This window comes from Rhea americana, unplaced genomic scaffold, assembly GCF_003343005.1.
Source record: "Rhea americana isolate MKP2758 unplaced genomic scaffold, rheAme1 scaffold_275, whole genome shotgun sequence".
Taxonomy (NCBI): domain Eukaryota; kingdom Metazoa; phylum Chordata; class Aves; order Rheiformes; family Rheidae; genus Rhea; species Rhea americana.
Genome location: NW_028186396.1, coordinates 359509 through 378909, shown reverse-complemented (window position 1 = coordinate 378909; position 19401 = coordinate 359509). Strand labels below are relative to the sequence as shown.

At 39.1% G+C, this 19401-nt stretch overlaps 1 protein-coding gene and 1 non-coding gene across 2 annotated transcripts in view; both read right to left on the bottom strand.

Annotated features, from left to right (window-relative positions):
- Nucleotides 1–2142: 2142 nt before the first annotated feature.
- Nucleotides 2143–19401, bottom strand: part of ESR1 (estrogen receptor 1) — a 181333-nt gene continuing 164074 nt past the window's right edge. Inside the window, exons 7-9 of the mRNA XM_085308427.1 lie at nucleotides 10492–10625; nucleotides 3876–4059; nucleotides 2143–2450 (exon numbers count right to left, since the gene is read on the bottom strand). Coding sequence (XP_085164553.1) covers nucleotides 2216–2450; nucleotides 3876–4059; nucleotides 10492–10625 — 553 coding nt within the window. The 3' untranslated portion in view covers nucleotides 2143–2215. The remainder of the gene's footprint in view (nucleotides 2451–3875; nucleotides 4060–10491; nucleotides 10626–19401) is intronic.
- On the bottom strand, nucleotides 9748–9819 carry TRNAE-UUC (transfer RNA glutamic acid (anticodon UUC)). Its single transcript has one exon. It is a non-coding gene; the product is annotated as a tRNA-Glu (tRNA).

Genomic DNA, 19401 nt, shown 5'->3' with positions numbered 1-19401 from the left:
AACACCCGGCGCGATGCGCAGGTGCGGCCGCTTCCGAACAACTTCATCCTGCTGTATCTTAAGATTTCTAAAAATAGCGGAATGATCGAAAAGACAAATCCCTCAGCATGTTCACAAAAAAAAAAAAGGAAAAAAAAAGACAGTATAATATGCATCARTAAAAGGCCTATTAACTTACAATGACTTCTTCATACATTTAGGCCTGGACACTTAGCTAAGAAATCTTTTCAAATACATAGCTAGCATTTATCTGATTTTTGAACTGAACYTGTCCTTTGCTCAGATATTTATACTGTGATGGACATCATTATGTACATTWACCAAGAATCTAATCTTTGCCTTGGAGCACAAACTGATCCTATGCCCTTCTGCCTTCACACTTGCTCTGTAACTCAATCAGTACACAGGTACTGCCAGTGTAACAGTGAGTGTGATTAGACACAGATGCTACCATACTGCAATAGTCGCACTATTTCCTATATTTAGTTACTGCAGGATAGTCCAATCAAGCTAACATAAAGGYTTCAACTTTACTAGCAAAAGAAACATACTCCAAACCTTTCTCTCATGCTTTGACCAACCTCCCTACTGACAGGGTGGTCACTTCCAACTGGCTATTGAAACTAGTCCCTGGTCCATGCTAACTCCCAAACCGCTCCTGAAAATTGGAAGTGCAAGATAGCACAGGAAGAAAAATATCATTAATCTCTTACAACTGCTCTAGCATATACAAAAAAATCACATTCTAGTACTCAGCATCATTCTCTGACACTTTTAATTTACTAGCATAGAGACAGTCAAATGGCAGCATCACCTTCTACTTTGGATAACATCCAGTAAGGATAGATTGGTCTTTTTCTTTCTTTAAAAGTCTTTGTCCTTCATGTGTTGCTGAAGCTGTTAATATCAGAGGACCTTTTGTGCATTTATAGTTGAGCTTAAGAGCCTGACTAACCCTTGCAGAAAGCAGTTGCACATATGYTTGGGGAAAGCAAGATATACTTTCCCGCGCCCTGTACATACAGTGACCTGGAGCCTTATCTACRGCTGAGTGCCTTGCCCAGTTCTGGTGGCAGATATGAGCTGGATCTTTGCAGTGATTTTGTGAATCCCGCAACGAGAGCAGAAGCAAGGAAAGGTAACGTAAAGCATACAGCTCTGGCTGTAATGCCAACCCTCTTCTACCTGGGTAGGCAAGACTCTGACAAGTGCAATGGGATAGTCTCACCTGGCTATGTCAACCTCCTACTGTCATCCTGGCCCCTGAGTTGTTAGGGCAACAAAGTAAAGTAAAGTATTTTTTTTTTCATAAAATAGCACTAGATCATATATGTGTGTGTAAATTTCTTTTTTAAAAAGACCTGACAGTTTCTGTAAATATCTAGTCTGATTTAAGAGCAATTGTCTGTTATCACTGTTTGCCGTGTTGTCCTTTGTACACATACTACAAAGCAACAGAGTGATTTAGCTTTATAAAATCAGACAAGATGGGGTGCACCCAATGCAATCTGGATAGAGGGTATAGTAAGAGGACTTGAAAGCTTGGTCAGTATGACCTTGAAAAGGAATAATCTGCTGATGTAGACCACTGTAAGGTAAAAGAAACCAGGAAAAGAAAAGAAGAAGAAAAATTATTCACAGACAGGGGTTCTTTTCTAGTGTAGGAAGAGAGGTGGGAATCTACCTCAGTACTTTAATGAGGCAGTCACTAGCAGTGGAGTTTCACTATGGCACACTAAGATGCCAGTCAGCTATCCAGCATCCCTCACTGAAATACGTCTGGGATCTCTACCAACCAGTTTCAAAGTTTCAAGCAAGTAAAGGATTAAATGGGCTCAGAATTTGGGATAGATACCAATAAAGGCTACCACTGTGCAACTACCCGTATGCACTGGTGGAATGGCCTATTAATTTATGTAGAATGAACGTTTATGTTCAGATACCCAACTTACATGCAAAAGTAAATAAAAACACTGCAAATTTCAAATTAAGTTAGCCTGACAATCCAATCCTTGCTGGCTGTCCGTAGCAACAACATGTCTTCCATTTAGGAAGAACAATCAATTTAGGCAAGCACTTGACAAACACTCAAATGGAAAATACAGGTGACTGACGTCACTGGAGTGTTTACATAGGTGGCATTATAGCTGAAATGAAGCATGAACTAGGTAGTATGCTGCTGGGTTTCTCATACCATTATATAAGCTGTTTCTATTTATATTGTATTCTGCATATTCTCCTCTTCTCTGTTGCTCATATAAAAAGACTGCAAGGAATGCGATGAAGCCGATGCAGTTGTCAGCTGGCTCCGGTTCTCCTCTTCCATCGGTGCAGCACTCCTGGCTGCTGGGGCATGCAGTCGGTGAGCGTCCAGCATCTCCAGCAGGAGATCATAGAGAGGAACTACATTTTTGCACTTCATATTGTACAGGTGCTCCATTCCTTTGTTGCTGTGGGTTTTGATGAAAACAGAGATTACATTCCAAAATGCACTATAAAAAAGCTATCAGTTGCTCGGTTCGTATACATTCTGGCTTATATAAAACACAAAATCTAACTTAATATTGCAGTTGCTGTAGGCTCTTTTTTCCAGTAAGAAGAAGGTAGCATCTTAAAAGAACAATTCAGCCTGTTTATGAGCAGATCTGCTTTCTATGGGTGGCTCTCTTGTTCTCCTTTTCCTAAAAGACAACCTAGAACAAATGAACTCCTAATTTAGGCACTTCGATGAAGTGGGTAGGATGAATCTGGGCTTCCCCATAATAAAATCTAAAATATTGTCTTCTTCCTAGAAAATAACYTCAGTCAATTTGTTAGCAAATGCTCACTTGTAGCAATATCCATTCCCAAAACTGCAGAAACAATAAGTAACTTTACTACATCTGGAACTTCACTAATTGTACAAATCCTTAAGAAAAAAAGAAAAGAAAAAGGATGGATCAACATGCAAAGAAAGTCTACAACCTCCTCCCACCAAACACTCACACAGTTTGGCTTTTTCTTGAAGATCTGTACCAGCCCAGCAAGTAAAATCTGTATGTTTCAGCATTAGTAGCTGTGATGTGGTCCTTACCACTATTTTAATTTTATCATTGAGCTAATGAAAATTAATATTTGTGTAACAATAATGTCACTTGTTGCTTTAAAAGAATAAAATCTGTACTGTCTCTTTGTACTGTCTCTTTGTATAGGCACATTACTAACATGCCAGCCACTGAATAGCTACCTTAAAAGGTAATTAAGTTTATAAGAATCACTGCTGAGACCAGTAGTGAATAGATTGCCTCAAGCACTTTATCTCTAATTAGCAAAGGGCACAGTGCTCTAGCCTGGGATTCAGGAGATCTGCATTTTATCTTTATCTATAAAATATCAATAATGATACTAATCTCCTTTCTAAAGTGGTTTGCAATCAAGCCACTTGTGAAAAGTGGCCATATAAAAGCAACAGTTTTATTAAGCCTTGTCTTACAGGAAACTAAGTCTCTAGAACTAGGCTTCTGTTACGTTATTATCATCTACTGCAGTGCTTTTCAAACAGAATAAAAGAAGCACGTAATATTAGCTGTAGATACTGCTTATGGCACTATCGAATAAGCAACGGAGAAGAAAAGTAGAAGTAATAAATAGGGAAAAGCTTATTCTTTTCATAYAGTAATCCAGCATACTATTTAGCACACAAGTTCCCTGTGTCTTTACAGAAAATAAACATTGATTTTTATTTTTATTTTTACGTTTTTTTGTAACAACAGCTCTATACAGTTTGTATTCCCACTTCTGGAGGAAAGTGCTATTCTGGGTGTTCCTCTGTGTGTCTGTGAAACCTTCCCTGCACCCCTACAGCGCAGCAGGGCTGACCACATGCTTGCTCTCACCTCATGTGCCTGATGTGCGAGAGGATGAGCAGGAGCTGAGCTAGTCGTCTGTGTTGCTGCTGCAGAGAAAGACCCGACTTAGCCATTAAGTGTATCAGAGTATCTGTGACTTTGTCCAGAACGCGGTGAATATAGTCTCTCTCTTCCAGAGATTTCAAGGTGCTGGAAAGAAAAGTGTACACACCTGGAGTAGGAAGGAAAAAGAAAACAAACCACAGACAAAAATTACTTTGATAGAGTCAGACTTGCTCAAGGGATGCCTCATGGTTGGCTTCTCTGGCTGCATTAAACCACAGGACCTGGCTGTASGTCAGCTCTCCTTTCCCTTCCCCTCCATCCTCTCTGCCTCCACAGTCTGCTTTGGCGAGAGGCAACTCTGGCTGCCCRAGACACAGTGAAGCACAGCGCTCGCCAAGCCAGTTGCTGACAGGAATAATCAGGAAGCCCGATGTGCGGCAGCACACCCTGCACCATGCCCTGGCAGGCGTGCTGGCTTATGCACATCTCCAGGCAGCCAGGAGGGATGTGGGTACAGTCACTACAGAGCACTGAGACACACGGGGGAAAGCACAAACCAACCAGATCTCTCAAGCAGGGCTATTGGGAAATGGAGGTGTTATCCAGGAGCTTGTACGCAGAATCCATCAGCCCAAACTTCACAGGTTCATAAAGAAAACAACCCTTGCCCTGACAAAACTCACCCTGCTCCAGAGCTTGGTTTTGGCCACCCTGGCCAAAGAAGGGAGAGGAAGGCACCTCTTCCAAACCTGGCTCCATTCCACAGCCCAAGGCAGCTGCCCTTGGTGATGAGGGACATGTGCACCCAAGAGCTAGACCTAACTGTACACTGTTCCTCTCATTCCTTGACTCCAAAACCTTGAGGAGACATTGTTCCTCCTCAAGAGCTCTGTGCTACTTACTAACCCAGCCCAGGCAATCCGCAGTATGTTCATTTTACTGTGTGAACAAAGCCAGTTTTTATTTGGCCACACTCACCTCAACAGGGACTTCCAAACCAACCAAGACCAAACCAATCAAACAACAACCTTGTAAGGTGCAATCCTTCACCTGCAAACCTGATTCTCTTCTAAAAGCCATGCCCAGAGCAAACCATGTAAACATGGTCATTTTATCTAGAAAGTGAGCAGCCAGAAGCTTTGGACTGGAAAGAAATTTTTTCTAGGGATGAAACACCTTCAAACTCATCACCCAGCACCTCTTCTATGTTTATGTGCTCTAATCCCAAAGGCTTCCACTGGCAGYAATTCTTTGATACATGAAGCTTATCAGCTGTCTAAATAAGAAATTCTGAACTATTTTGCCGTTTTTGTCATAAATTTGTTCTGGAAGACAGCACACAACGTCACACACTGAAAAAAAAGAGAGTGAATTAAAACTGCTGTTTACCATTAAATAACTTAAGTGTACTTCAGGCACCTTAATACCCAGACTACAAATCTGAACAGTCAGTTGGTCTTCTGAATTGTGCTTTATACTGGTCTCTTGAACTCTCTAGTTTTTCCTGCTTTTTTGGGGGGGCGGTGGGAGGGGGGGAGGCAGGGGTAGATGGCAGAGGGAGAATGAGGGGATAGAAGAATAACCTAGCTGGAATTCTCTGGAAAGGCAAAGTATTAAGCATTTCCACATAAAGCAGAGAATGACAGCTGGTAGCCTGGCAGAGTAATGGGAAGCTGGCCGTCAAGACCAATACGGATATACCTCTGAATTATCTAGACCAGTTAGATTCAGACCAAAAGAACAAGATGCTGAATATCAGAAGACATCCAAGCACCATGATGCAAATACAGGCAGTTCAGGTAGCTCACTTGCACATCAGACTCATAGCTGTGAAGTCAATGGTCAGTAGTATGGAGAACCTACAAATTATTTGTGATCCAAGAAAAAATGCAAACATTTTGTTTGAAAAAAAAATCAAAGAGAAACAGAGACAGGAAAGGAAAGAAACAGATCAAGATTATTAAAAAAAGAACAGCTGACATACAGCACAACCTCTGAAAAACATCAGTCAGAGCTCTTAATTCTGATGGTTTCCACATACTAGAACATTGCTTCGAATTTGACATATAAGAATAGCGCAATGATCTCTTTTCTCACATAGCTTTTTATTATATTTTTGACTGAAATAAACTCACCAAAAATAACCCCAAAATTCTTTAGGCTTTTGTCAGCTGAATGACTCTTAACCATCCTTACATATGCCTACCGACAACACCAGGCATTATAGCACAGTAGTTTCCTGTAGGGACAACTTTCTTAACATGACTGATAAAATATAATCCATTAGAGGGAAATATTATTCTCATAATCCCATAGTGCTTCCATGGCATTTTAGTTCAGGCAGAGAATACTAGTGTGCCCTTGTAGGCTCACCTTAGTTTCAYAGCTTTGAAATCAGCAAACAAAAATTCCTTGCAAGAGGAGCTGTTTCCCACTTAGGTCTAGTCCAGAAGCTAGTACAACTTATAAATCAAAAAAGTACTCAAAAAAAAAATAGCAACTTCAGGCAATTGCCAATCTATAACAACAGCCAAAAAAAAATGACTGTTGGTTTTCATTACTGCCCCAGGTGATTGCTCCTGCCCCAAGCCAACGACCTGAAATTTCCCCAAAAGAAATACCAGCTATCCACACACACACACACAAAGAGAGATTTGGAAGAAGAGAGCATAACGACTGTCCTAGAAAAGTAAAATTTAACAGCCTCAAAGGTCTTTCCAAGCTCTGAAGCAGAAAGAAAACCTTAATAGAATGAAGTTGTTTTCTGACTCTATATAGTATGTCAGTATCGTAAAATACTATAGGAGAGAGGTTGAAAAAGTATCACCCTGCAAGCACATGCCTACCTGCCTGTGTCTGCAACTGTTATGCACAGAACAGGTTCTCTCGGGGACTGCTGTCTTACCATGCCAGAAGTTGGCAAACAGTGGTAAAGGAATTTTTTGATATTACTGGAAGGAAAAAAGCCCTCCTCACCTGTTCTGTCAAAAAAAACAGCATTCTATTATTGAGCTAGATCTGTTTTTCAAGAATATATTTTTTTTTAATTGAAAGGTTTATTGCTGTAGCTTTGAAGGGTAACTTGCATGCAATGATCCATGTATAATGTATACAGCAGAGACACCAAAATTCATTGTGCATTTTTCTGCCRTTTCTTTAGTATAAGGTGTATGTTTATTTCAGTATCTAATCACTGAATAAAATTTAGGTTTGAAGGAGGGGTCTGGAGATCATCTAGTTCAACTTCCTGCTCAAACAAGGCTTATTTCAGAGCTGKATTAAGCTGCTCAAAGCATCATCCAATTGAATTTTGTATCTCTGAAGACAGGGATCCTACAGTCCCCCTTACTGACCTGTTCCAGTACTTTATTTCTCCCTCTGTTAAGAACTTTCTCTGTTCATCTAATCAACATCCCCTTTGCTGCAGTTTGTCTCCATCACACCTGGTCCTTTCATTCTGCACCTCTGAGAAGCTTCTGGCCCTGGCTTCTCTATAACCCACTCGTTAGCTGCCTCAGTGCTGCAATTAAGTTCTCCCTTAGCCTTCCTTTTTCCAGGTGGAAGAAACCCTGTGCTATCCTCAGACATCCTGTACATCACGTGCTGTAAAGTACTTCACATTTACTGTGTGTCCAACACTGCACCTAAAGAAGGTTAAATATAGTCTGCCACGAGAAGTATCTCAGAGGATAGTTCAGTGTACCTATGCTAAATAACTGCCATGCAGCTATTACACATACCCCAAATTATCTTATTTATCTGTCTCTGCAGCCTTGCCTCCTAATTTGGGCATCTAAAGGATCTGACAGCCAGAGATCCATGCCCACATTCCCAATTCCCAAAAAATAATTATTCCAATATTTCTAAAATTCATAGGCTATAGGAGTACAAAAACTGAAATAGAAAAGTAATTATGTTTATCCATTAAGGCAATTACAAGCAATATAGACACGCATTCCACAAACATATATGCATATATGTTTAGTTTACACTGTACTCAGATATACCATGCAGCACACAAGCCAGAATAAAACATGATGATTTGCATAACAAAGGTGTAAATTACTTTCACCATGAACCTGCAGCAGCTTTACTTGAACTGTGCCTTCTCACCTATTACCATCAAGACTCTTCTAAAACATGCAACTTCTGAAAAGCTACAAACATTCATTTAGTGTAAGAAAACAAAACAAAAAAMCCCACAAAATCAGATCATTCAGCTCTGACCCTGTAGCACACACAACACCACTGGGCTGAAACACTTGCTGTGCAGTACTGAACCTTGTAGGAGTTCAAGAGTTCAAGAGCTAGTATCTCCTAGCCTCACCCAATGGGCTCATCTCTTTTATGTGGAGAAGCATATCTGTCTCTGATTATCTGTCCACTGACTTCACTTGCAGTATTTTTTCACTATTTTTCCTTAGAGGAATCTTGAAACAAAAATCCCATTAATGAAACTGGGATGTGCTTATAAAGTATACCCGACAATGTCTGGCAGGGCATTGCCTAAATAACAAATCCAGTTTTCTGGATCAATACTAAATACAGCAGTGGGACAAAAACTCTTAACAGTGTGAGTCAATGACTTCAAATTCAAGACGAGAACCTTCAACACATTTCATGCAAGCTTCCGATTCTACTTGTGTTCTAACTTCAATTCAAATTTTTTATAAATCAAATACATATTCTAGATTTACTCAAGAGGATTATTACATTTGAACACATTAGTTAAAAATCTGGAGGAACATCACTTTTCATAATGAACTAAAAAATACTCTTTTATAATCACCAAGATTATGAAAGGAAAATAAAATGTCAGACTTAGTGTTTAATTACAGTTATCACACTTTGACATCCAAGATAAAATCAATAGTCCTTCATTCTTTATATGCCAGGTGTTTGTTTCAGATGTCACCCTTTGGTAATTAGTGGTAATCACAACAAAACCTGAACCACATTAATATCTCATTGAACTTTAGTGTCAAATTTTATATTTAACAATGTTAATGTAACATATTGTTGGAACTTCAATCTTTTTTTTTCTTTTTTCCTGACTAGATCAGGTCCAAATGTCCATAAACGAATTAGTGCCTGGTTAATAAGGCACGTTTAGAACTGGCCGTTGGCGGAATTAGCTGAACTCATATTTCTTACAACTTGAGAAAGTGCTCTGTTAAGCTACCAGATAGAAAAGACAGGCAGTCCTCCACAGGTGTTTTGTGCAGAGGCTAATATCATCTATGAGCTTAGGCTCAGTAGGAAAARTGGCGAACAAGTGAGTCCTGGTCTCTCTTCCCTCTCAGGGAGTACTATTAAATTCTGGCATCTCTAGCCATTAGGTAACAGCTTAGCAGACACTTGAGTCTAAAATTTCAACTTCGGTGCCTCCATTACTGTTTTAGAGCTCTATCATTGCCATGAGAATATTGTGAGCTTCAACTCTGCATTTAAATGGAAATTGTCTGGAAATTTTTGTCATCTTAAACAGACAAAAAACCCTCCTGTGTGCAATAGAAAATATTTTCTGTCACACTCCACAACYTCTACTTCCTTATTTCAACCATGTGATGCAGAATTCATCTCAGCTGACTTCAGATATTTATGACATCTACATCTAAACTGGTTATSTAGCCACCTATTTTTATTTTTATAAACATAYATATATTTATATAACCTGTATCATGGAATCATAGAATTGATAAGGTTGGAAGGGACCTCTGGAGATCATCCAGTCCAACTCTCGAGCGAGTGGCCTATATGGGGTTCAAACCCAKGATCTTGGCATTATTAGCACCAYGYTCTAACCAACTGAGCTAAACCTAACCCCCCAAAACTGATACCAACATGCCCTGGATTCCCACACCGGGAGTCGAACCCGGGCCGCCTGGGTGAAAACCAGGAATCCTGACCACTAGACCATATGGGAGCCCCTATACACATATATATATATATATCTTCATATAAATATATATATTCATTTTTATCTTTTTTAATTCAGTCACCTGTTTTTGAAGATTTACTTTAGAATGAGGTTTACACCCTAAAATACTTACATTTCATCAATTATAAAGGTAAAATGATCACATCAAGTTTAGATGTTTGCATTTTACTATAATGTAATCCATGATCTTTATATCAGTTTTGAAAAACCTAGTCACATCTTTGCCATCATTTCCCTCTATTTTACCATTACCAAAAAAAAGGAAAGCATAGGCCCTATTTTAAAATTAGGCCTTGCTTTTGGATGGTGTAAGTGTGACTCCAGCTACTTCAGTCTCTCCTAGTCCACACTTTGTCATGACCTGCCAGTACCTAACTCAAAACAACGAAAAAAAAACAAAAAATCACCCTTTATGTCTGCTGCGCTCTGTATATCAACTTCTTTTTGCATTAAATCACTGGCTCCTAAGTATAGCACTGAACAGGTTTACCGTCCTTTATCCTTGCCTGATGGTCCCACACTGTATCTATGTTGATATTTCCCTTTCAATTGCTGCTGTTTCAAAATGAAAACATCATTCAGTGATAACAACCAGCATTAAAACCACATGCAGAAGCAGGAGCAATAACTCGAGTGAGAGCAAAGCACACCACTTACCAGAATTGAGCAGGATGATGGACTTAAGGCACACAAATTCCTCCCCCTGAAGATTCATCATGCGGAACCGAGCAGCAGTAGCCAGCAGCATGTCAAAGATTTCCACCATGCCCTCTACACACTTCCCTTGATTCCTGTGTGAAAACCATCAAGGGGGAGACGTTCACAGCTTTAACCCCACAGCATGAGCTTTTCAATCCTGGATCATTCTCCTGAATTTGATTTCTCAAACACTGTCTCACTGTGTAGCACTTGATGTCCTAGTTTATGCTCATTTGGCATACATGTGATTACAAAAACATGATTCCCCGCATGCCACATCAAATGAATGAATAAATATTCTTTTTCCCAAAGCCATGCCAATTTCACAGACTCGTCATCAGGAGGCATTACTGTGGTGGAAGGTATGAGACTGACTATATCAAAATTCACCTGGAGGACAAAGATTTGCTTAAATATCATTTTGATTTTTTTTGTGCTTCACTTTAATTTGTCCTTTTTTTTAATTTCAAAGGTTCCAATTCTGTGAATTCATTTCTAACTAATGTTTTGTTCTTGTTTATACCTGCCCTTGCAACCTTTAATGTTCCCACCTGCTCCTCCTAATTTTCTTATATCAGCACTGTGCCTCCTTAAAGTCTAAAGTTTATTTATGAGCTGAAAGAAGGACTTTTGAGGCTAAAATTTTGTCTATATGAGGGGGTCTGATCTCCCCTCCACAAGCCTCACCTCTCTCCACAAGCCTCACCTCTTTTTTAATTATAACTTTAAACAAACTTAAAGTCCAAAGCTTCTGGGAAGCCTTCAAACATTCATTAATAATGGTAATTAATACTACCCTCTGCTCAAAATACTAGGTGTCTTCACTCGGCTAATGTTCATCTTGCACACCCAACCCACAGGCTGAGAATTAACATAAATTGTACATATTTTTCTTGAGAATCTTGCCTGCAACTTTGCTCATCACGAAACTTTAGATCATACATATTTCTACTATTTTTATCCATTTCTACTTTTATTAGGATTTCCTGGGTGAAATTTTGATTTCTCATAGTTTATGAGTGATGAGTAAATTTGCTGATTAAAAACATACCATTTTTAAAATATAGCTTTTATGACGAGAATTTTAAAGATCTTTACTATAGGAAACTGTAAAAGAAACTTCAAATTATCAGATGGCTATTTCATTTTAATCCGTATTTCAAACATCAGCTGAGCATTTCCTAATCTCTTTGTGACAAAAACAACAATTATTTGACTACTGGTGTAGATACACCTGCCTCAGTCCTCATACAGTCACACTGTGGATACTCTTTAGCTGATGTCCAAACTTCCACAGGACTCTCTAGCCAAGCATTCACCACCTTTCATAAGACAGGTTTGGTTTCTCCTTCTTGTTCCAGCTCTCTGTTGGCTACTAAGCAGCTGCTTGCTGAGTGTCCTAAGTGCCTAATTCTCCCCATAGACTTCATCAGCACTTAGCTCAGAATTAGGATTTCCTTGGCAGGGCAGGATGCAGCACTTGGCAATGCAAAATTAATGGCCCTTCATAGATCTTAAAAATCTCACTGAAGAAATGATGGTTCAAACTATAACAGCTTCTCACATATGCCCAACAACCCTCTGATGATTTCATATATTAGGATGACAAATGCTATGGCAACAAGTGCAGCATAAAAAGAACTTAGACAAAAGATTAGCAGGCTTAAGATTAACGTGCAGGCAGGCTCGATGCAATGTTCCACTTAAAGTCTGTTTTGCCTTTGGTACACTCATTTAAAACGCCTTGAAAGAGGAACTGAACTAAAGGACTGGCCTCAGCCTGCTACATTTGAACGTAACTTTACTGAAATTAATACTTCTGCCTCTTTTGTATCAAGGATGACTCTGAACTTGGAAATGCAGTTTTCAATTATTTGATGACTTATCAACTCTACACTTTAATGCTGGATGTGGAGAGCTCTTCACTGACAACCATCTTGCTGTCCTGATGAATCCTGTCTCAAGAGAATAAGGCTGAAAAACTGAACTRGTTGGTCTCTACTATATTTCTTTTCTGCTTGGACAGTGATAAGACAAACAAAGGCAATGCAATACTCAGTAGCACCACTGGCAAAACAGAAACARGCAAAAATCAGTCACTCAGAATAAGGCAGGAATATACAAAATTTACTACTGCCTCAGAATCTATTTTTTGTGTTAAAATTTAAATCCTATTGAAGCAAAAAAAAATGCATGAATTTTTATAGTGGGAAAAATTCCTCTGCTTCTAATACAATGAATATTTTGCCTATGACTATTGGGGAATTAACTTTATGTATAAAAAATTAAGCAGTTTCAGAGGACTAAAAGCTTTTAAGCTTTTTTGCCTTTAACTTAAATAATGCCCAAAATAGAAGCTTTGTTTAAGAATTTAGAATTTCAAAATTATGTAGARAAGAAAGGTTTTCCATRKRKCATATGGCAAATGGCCCATATTAAAAAAAAAWAATAATAATCCTTYRTGGCTAGTTAAGATATTCGCTTGCTYTCTAAAAACCTCAAATTAATGYTAGTCACTGTTCAAAACACTTTATAATATTACAGAATCTGGACAAATTGCCAAGACCACAATTTAAAAAAAAAAAAGTAATCTCTTTGTAAAATGAGGCCTTTTAAAATACCTTGTGGTCATGCATGAGATGGAAAAGATATGTTAATAACAAATAAGAATTATTGCCAGGCACTCTATAAAAATAATTTAATGGATTGTAGTTTACAAGATCAATATTCTAATGTCTTATCAAGTGGTATAACCTACAGACAAAACTTGATTTTCAGTCCTATATGCCTTAGAAAAACAGATCTTATTTACCTTGTCTAAATTTCCATGTGTGCATATTTCACACCAATTCAATTAACATGATCAGCAAGAAATAAAAAAAGATGTAAAATTAAGAGACTGTAAATATCTTCTAACCTCATTTGCTTCGGTATCTATTGTGTGCAAAATACACAACATCTGTTGTCTGTGGCACCAGAGAACTCCATAAAAAAAAAGAATAGACAAAGCACTTACGGCAAAGTGAGATACCTGGCTTTAGGTGTTCAGGTGTGCAAGCAATAATTTAGGAAATTTTGTTTTATTATCAGACTTAGACTGCAGATCCTGCCTCACTGAAATCAATGGGGAACTGGAGGAGTTTAGCATCTTTGAAATGCAGGCTTCTTATCAATATTTTTATTATCTTGGCTACAACACTGGTTTTCTTTGTTACYCAACAGAAACTATTTGAAATAGGTGCTCCAGAGGAGAAAACAACCCTGTTCAGAAAACTCTTTTCTACTTGTTTGTCTCATTTCAGTGACTCTTTTCAGTGAGGATGATTTTTACAGCAAATTACAGGCATACTATATATATAGTGGTGCTATCTCCAGTTCTCCTAAACTACCTTCCTACTTTTTAACATAAAAAGACAATATTATCACAGAATCACATTATCATGTGTTTATAGMTGTATGTCCAATTGACAAAGCCTAGATAACATCACTGAAGCACAGATTAACCAATAGATTGTCTTTACCCCACCAACATGCTGTTGTCTATGTGTACTTTCAGCTTACTGAAAATAAAAGAGTAAAGGCATGTTTACTGCAAGGTGACAAATTACATTCTTAGAAGAATTCTTAAAATTGGCTATTGAGAAATGTTTAGGGAAATTAAGGCAAGTGAATTAGGCTGTTAAGTTTAATTATTAAACTGCATTAAGCTAATGCATATGAGTACCATGTGCTTTATAGTAAGTCTATAGAATCCCAAATCATTCAGGCAGAAAGGGAGCTCAGGAAGTCTCAGTCCTACCYCCTGCTCAAAGCAGGGTTAGCTGTGAGCTCAAATCAGGTCACTCCGGATTTTATTGTCGGGTCTTGAAAACCTCCAAGACTGTACAACCTCTCTAGGCTAACTTTTATAATGCTTAATTACTTTCAYAGTGAATATAGTGAATTATTTTCTCTCTTATATCCAGTAAAAAAAAAACTCCTCTTTATCACCCCTCTATCTCYCGCCATGCATCTTAATAAAGASCCTTAACAACATCCTAGTGGCTATTAGRAGGTTAGATATCCCTGGAGCTTTCTCTTCTCCAGGCTGAGCAGGCCCAGCTCCCTCAGCCTCTCCTCACAGGGCACATGCTCCAGCGTCCAACCATCTTGGTGGCTCTCGACTAGACATGCTCAAGTTTATAAACATCCTTCCTATAATGAGAGGCCCAACACCAGATGTAGTATTCCAGATATGATATGATTCCAGATATGGTTTAATAAGTCTAAAGTAAAAGGAAAATAATCACTTCCCTTGATCTACTGGTTAGATTACCATTGATACAGTCCAGGATACTGTTGGCTTTCATTGCTGCCAGGGTGCACTGCTGGTCCATTCTCAGCTTTCTCTCCAGCAGGACCCAGGTCCTATTCAGTAGAGCTGCTTCCTAGCCAGTTAGTCCCAGCTTGAACTGTAGCAATAGGCTAAGTCCATCATTTTTGTTGCTGAATTTCATGAGGTACCTGTCAGCCCATTCTTCCACCCTGTCTCTCTGAATGGCAGACCTGCCCTTGAGCATATTGACTGCACCTCTCAGTTTGGTGTCATTTGCAAACCTGCTGATAGTATGCTCCATCTCCTCCTCCAGCTCACTGACAAAGGGAATAAACCAAGTCTCATGGACCCTCCGGAGGAACTTCACTTGTAACTAGCATCCACATAGAGTGCAAGCCATTAACCACAAAGCTAGCCATTTTATCACAGACGGAAACGGGGTTGGTGAGGCATGATTTACCCTTTGTAGATCTATGGTAATTCCATCTCTGCTTCTTCTTTCTGTGCCCAGAAATGGCTTCCAAAAGGATTTGCTCTATGATTTTCCAAGGGACCAAAGTGATGCTCACTGACTAGCTCCAGATTATTTTTCTTTCCCTTTTTTGGAGCTGGGTGCAAAATTTTACTTTCTGTAATCATTGGGGACCTTCCCTAGTCTCCACAACCTCTCAGAGATGATAGAGAGCAGCCTTGCAATGACATCATCCAGCACTCTTGGATGTAGCCCACCCCACAGACTTGTATGTGTTCAGATTTCTCAGGAGATCCATAATTCAGTCCTCTTTTACTACCTCACTCCTCTCCTCCTTGAATTCTGCATCCAGGTACTAATAGTCTAAGTGTTACTTATGTCTTGGCAAGCCCTACATATTGGGAATGTCTTTTGCAACAATATAAGATCAAGTGAAAGACAAATGGGAAGGAGGGGATAGACCAAATTGCCATCTACAACTCTTTGAAAAGATGATGGAAGCAAACTCTTCTCAGTAGTGGCAGGTGTTAAAACAAAAGACAATGGCCACAAGCTGCTGCATGGAAAGTTCAGGCTGGATAGCAGGAAAAACTTAATCACTAGGATAGTAGTGCAGCCCTGAAACAGGTACTGAGAGGATACACAGCTGGCCTAAGCTAGTGCTGGCAATGGTCCTGCTTCAACTGGGAGATTGAACTAAATGACTTGCAACCAACATTGCTGTGATTCTAAGTGAATTTCTGGAGAAGTTCCTGAGAGAAGTTAGTTTCAGAGGGTTTGGTTAGAAGCAAGAATTTATTGCTAGTGTTGAGCTTTTTAATGAAGGATTCAAACATGCAGCCAGTACCTGACTACAGAATAAGAACAAACTTTAAATCATACATTTTGAATGAGATTTCCTCCACTAATGCAGTGGTAAAAACCCTATTCTATTACAGCTCTTTGGCTTCAGTTTAAAATCTGGAACAGAATATAAAATGGAAAAGAAAAAATAAAATACAAGAGTTAATCTGACTTTCTCATAATCTGAAACCTTTTTATAAGTTTAAACTTGTTTTGTATTTTGTACAAAGCTTAAGAAAAAGTGCAGTCCTGTCCTATTCATAATAATCTGTACATTATCAATACATAGCTCCTCAACATTTCATCCTCCTTATATTCCATTCACATATTTCTATTTGGTTAGGATTTGTTTATATTTCAAAGTCATGGCATAGGAAAGAAAATTGTTTATCTGTCCAGAGACAGGAACACAAATACAGAGGGAGGAAACCTAAAGTAACAGCATGCACATTTGTCAGAAAGGTACCTTTTTTTGTTTTTAGTTGACTAAAATCTTTTTCAGTTGATTTAGTACTCTGTTACAGTAATTATTTCATGTTGTTCAAATACAATATTTTTGGCTACTTATGCAAAAATGCCATTATGCCATTAGTGTCAACATATGAATCACAGTCTGAGAATCACTAACAGCTGGGCAATTGGAGTAGTAAGAAACTGGAATTAGCATAGTTCAATGTGGAATCAATCTTTTTTTTGCCTTAAAGCAAGAGAAAGAGTTGCTTGAATCAGACATTTGCAATTAGATCTATAGATCTAATTAGATCTATAAGAAATGAAACTAAAGCATCAGTACCAAACACAATTTTGAGTGAAGAAAAGCAGCAGGACCAGATAAACACTCCAAGAGCAAGTCTACTTGAACATCAATGCTCATGGTTTCTATGACAAAAAAGCAACAATTAGGACTGAATCTGAGGTTCACATAGGCAATTCCCGTGTCTTCCAGCACTGACAAAGTCACCATCTGAACCTTTTATGATGTCTATTTTCTTTGTTCCTTGGATCAGCTCTGAAACAAAAGCTGCTGGCTTATCCATAGCCCAAAGGGGAGACGTTAAAATAAACTCAAACAAGAAAAAGAAATTCAGGAAGGCTTGGAATAGATAGAGGAAAAATTCAGCACAACCATGATATCCTGTGCTATTTCTGAAGCATAGAAGATCTCTGAAAACCTTTTAAGAATTTGTATGTCCTATCCATTCAAGCATTATTGTAGGCTTTACACATAAATTGTGCCTGTCTTCAGGCCAAGAGACAATGTTTATATATGTTAACGCATTCTATTAATAGACATTGCTAAACACTTTCTACCCCTATGTAAAGTAAAGCACCCAAATATCTTAAGGAAGTTTGCTGTTGGGAAAGCTCCATCACTAGAGGTTTTGAGACCAAATCAGACAAAAACCTTTCAGGACGTCTTAAGTATTGTCAAATCTGCTTTGGAGCATAGAGTGGACTCTAACTCTTTGAGGATTCATCCTTTTCTACAGTACTATGATTTATCAGTAATTAAAATACAACAAAAATGTGGAAAAGGTTTGGGGGGGATGAGCAGGAAAAAATAAAATCTAAAATAAGAACTCCTCTAACTTCCTGAAAAAAGAACAAACTCCAAAGAACTTTGTCCCAAGGTAGGACAAAGAGAAGCAGAGATTATAAGAAGTAAAATAAACCCCAGTATCAAATATAAGGCCTACTGATGACTAAAGAGAGAGAAATGCTTAGCTTACTTGTTGTTCTGTGCAGGTACTCATGAAGGTAAACAGCATTTGGCTTTTAAAAGAGTTGTTTTGATCACAATAATCAGACTTGTACAGTCACATGAACTTGCAGCTGATCAGGTCTCCAGCTTCTGAGAGAGAGAGAAATGAAAAATACAGGGCTTCCTCTGACTTGTTTCTGCATGATCTCTTTTTAGGATCAATTTGTTCATGTGCTTTTATTACTAAAGTTGATAACAAAGTAATTCATGGGTGATAACTTCTTTTACTCATCTCATTTTTCCCCAAACACTATCCTTCAGATGGCAGATCCTGAAGAACACTGTAGACTATAAGAAAGCACTTTATGATAAGAATAAAGTTCCCTTTAAAATTAATTTAAATTAAATTTAAATGTAATTCAATATAAATATCCATTGGTGTTTTTACATCCTCCTTTTCCTGTAGCATACTAAGAGAGCCTTTCTGTTTCCTTTTTGGTATAAGCTTATCATCAGAAAAAAGGTATGGATTGACTGCTGGCTAACATCTATTTTAAGCATTTTAAAGTAAGTTTGAAATTTAAAAGTCATTATGGCTGAATAGAAGATAATCATAGAATCACAAAATCAGTAAGGTTGGAAGGGACCTCTGGAGATCATCTAGTCCAACCTCCCTGCYCAAGCAGGGTCACCTAGAGCATGGTAGACAGGGTTGCATCCAGSYSGGCCTTGAAGATCTCCAGAGAAGGAGACTACACAACCTCTCTGGGCAACCTGTTCCAGAGCTCTGTCACTCTCATAGTGAAGAAATTCCCCCTCACGGTCAGGCCGAACTTCTTGTGCTTCAATTTCTGCCCATTGCCTCTTGTCCTGTCACATGAGACAACTGAAAAGAGTTTGTCCCCATCCCCTTGACACCCTCCCTTCAGATACTTATACACATTGATAAGATCCCCTCTGAGTCTTCTCTTCCTCAGGCTGAAGAGGCCCAGCTCTCGCAGCCGTTCCTCATAGGGCAGATGCTCCAGCCCTCTGATCGTCTTTGTAGCCCTACGCTGGACTCTCTCCAGTAGCTCCATGTCTCTCTCGTCTTGGGGAGCCCAGAACTGGACACAGGACTCGAGATGAGGCCTCACCAGGGCTGAGTAGAGGAGCAGGATCACCTCCCTCGACCCCAGGAGACCATTGGCTTTCTTGGCCACAAGGGCACACTGCTGATTCATGGTCAACTTGTCATCCACCAGCACTCCCAGGTCCTTCTCTGCAGAGCTGCTCTCCAGAAGGTCAGCCCCCAGGTTGTACTGATGCCTAAGGTTATTTTTCCCTAGGAGCAGGACACAGCACTTGCCCTTGTTGAACCTCATGAGGTTCCTCTCTGCCCAACTCTCCAGCCTGTCCAGGTCTCTCTGAATGGCAGCACAGCCCTCTGGTGTATCAGCCACTCCTTCCAGCTTGGTATCATCAGCAAACCTGCTGAGGAGGCACTCTGTCCCTTCATCCAGGTCACTGATGAAAAAGTTGAAYAGGATGGGACCC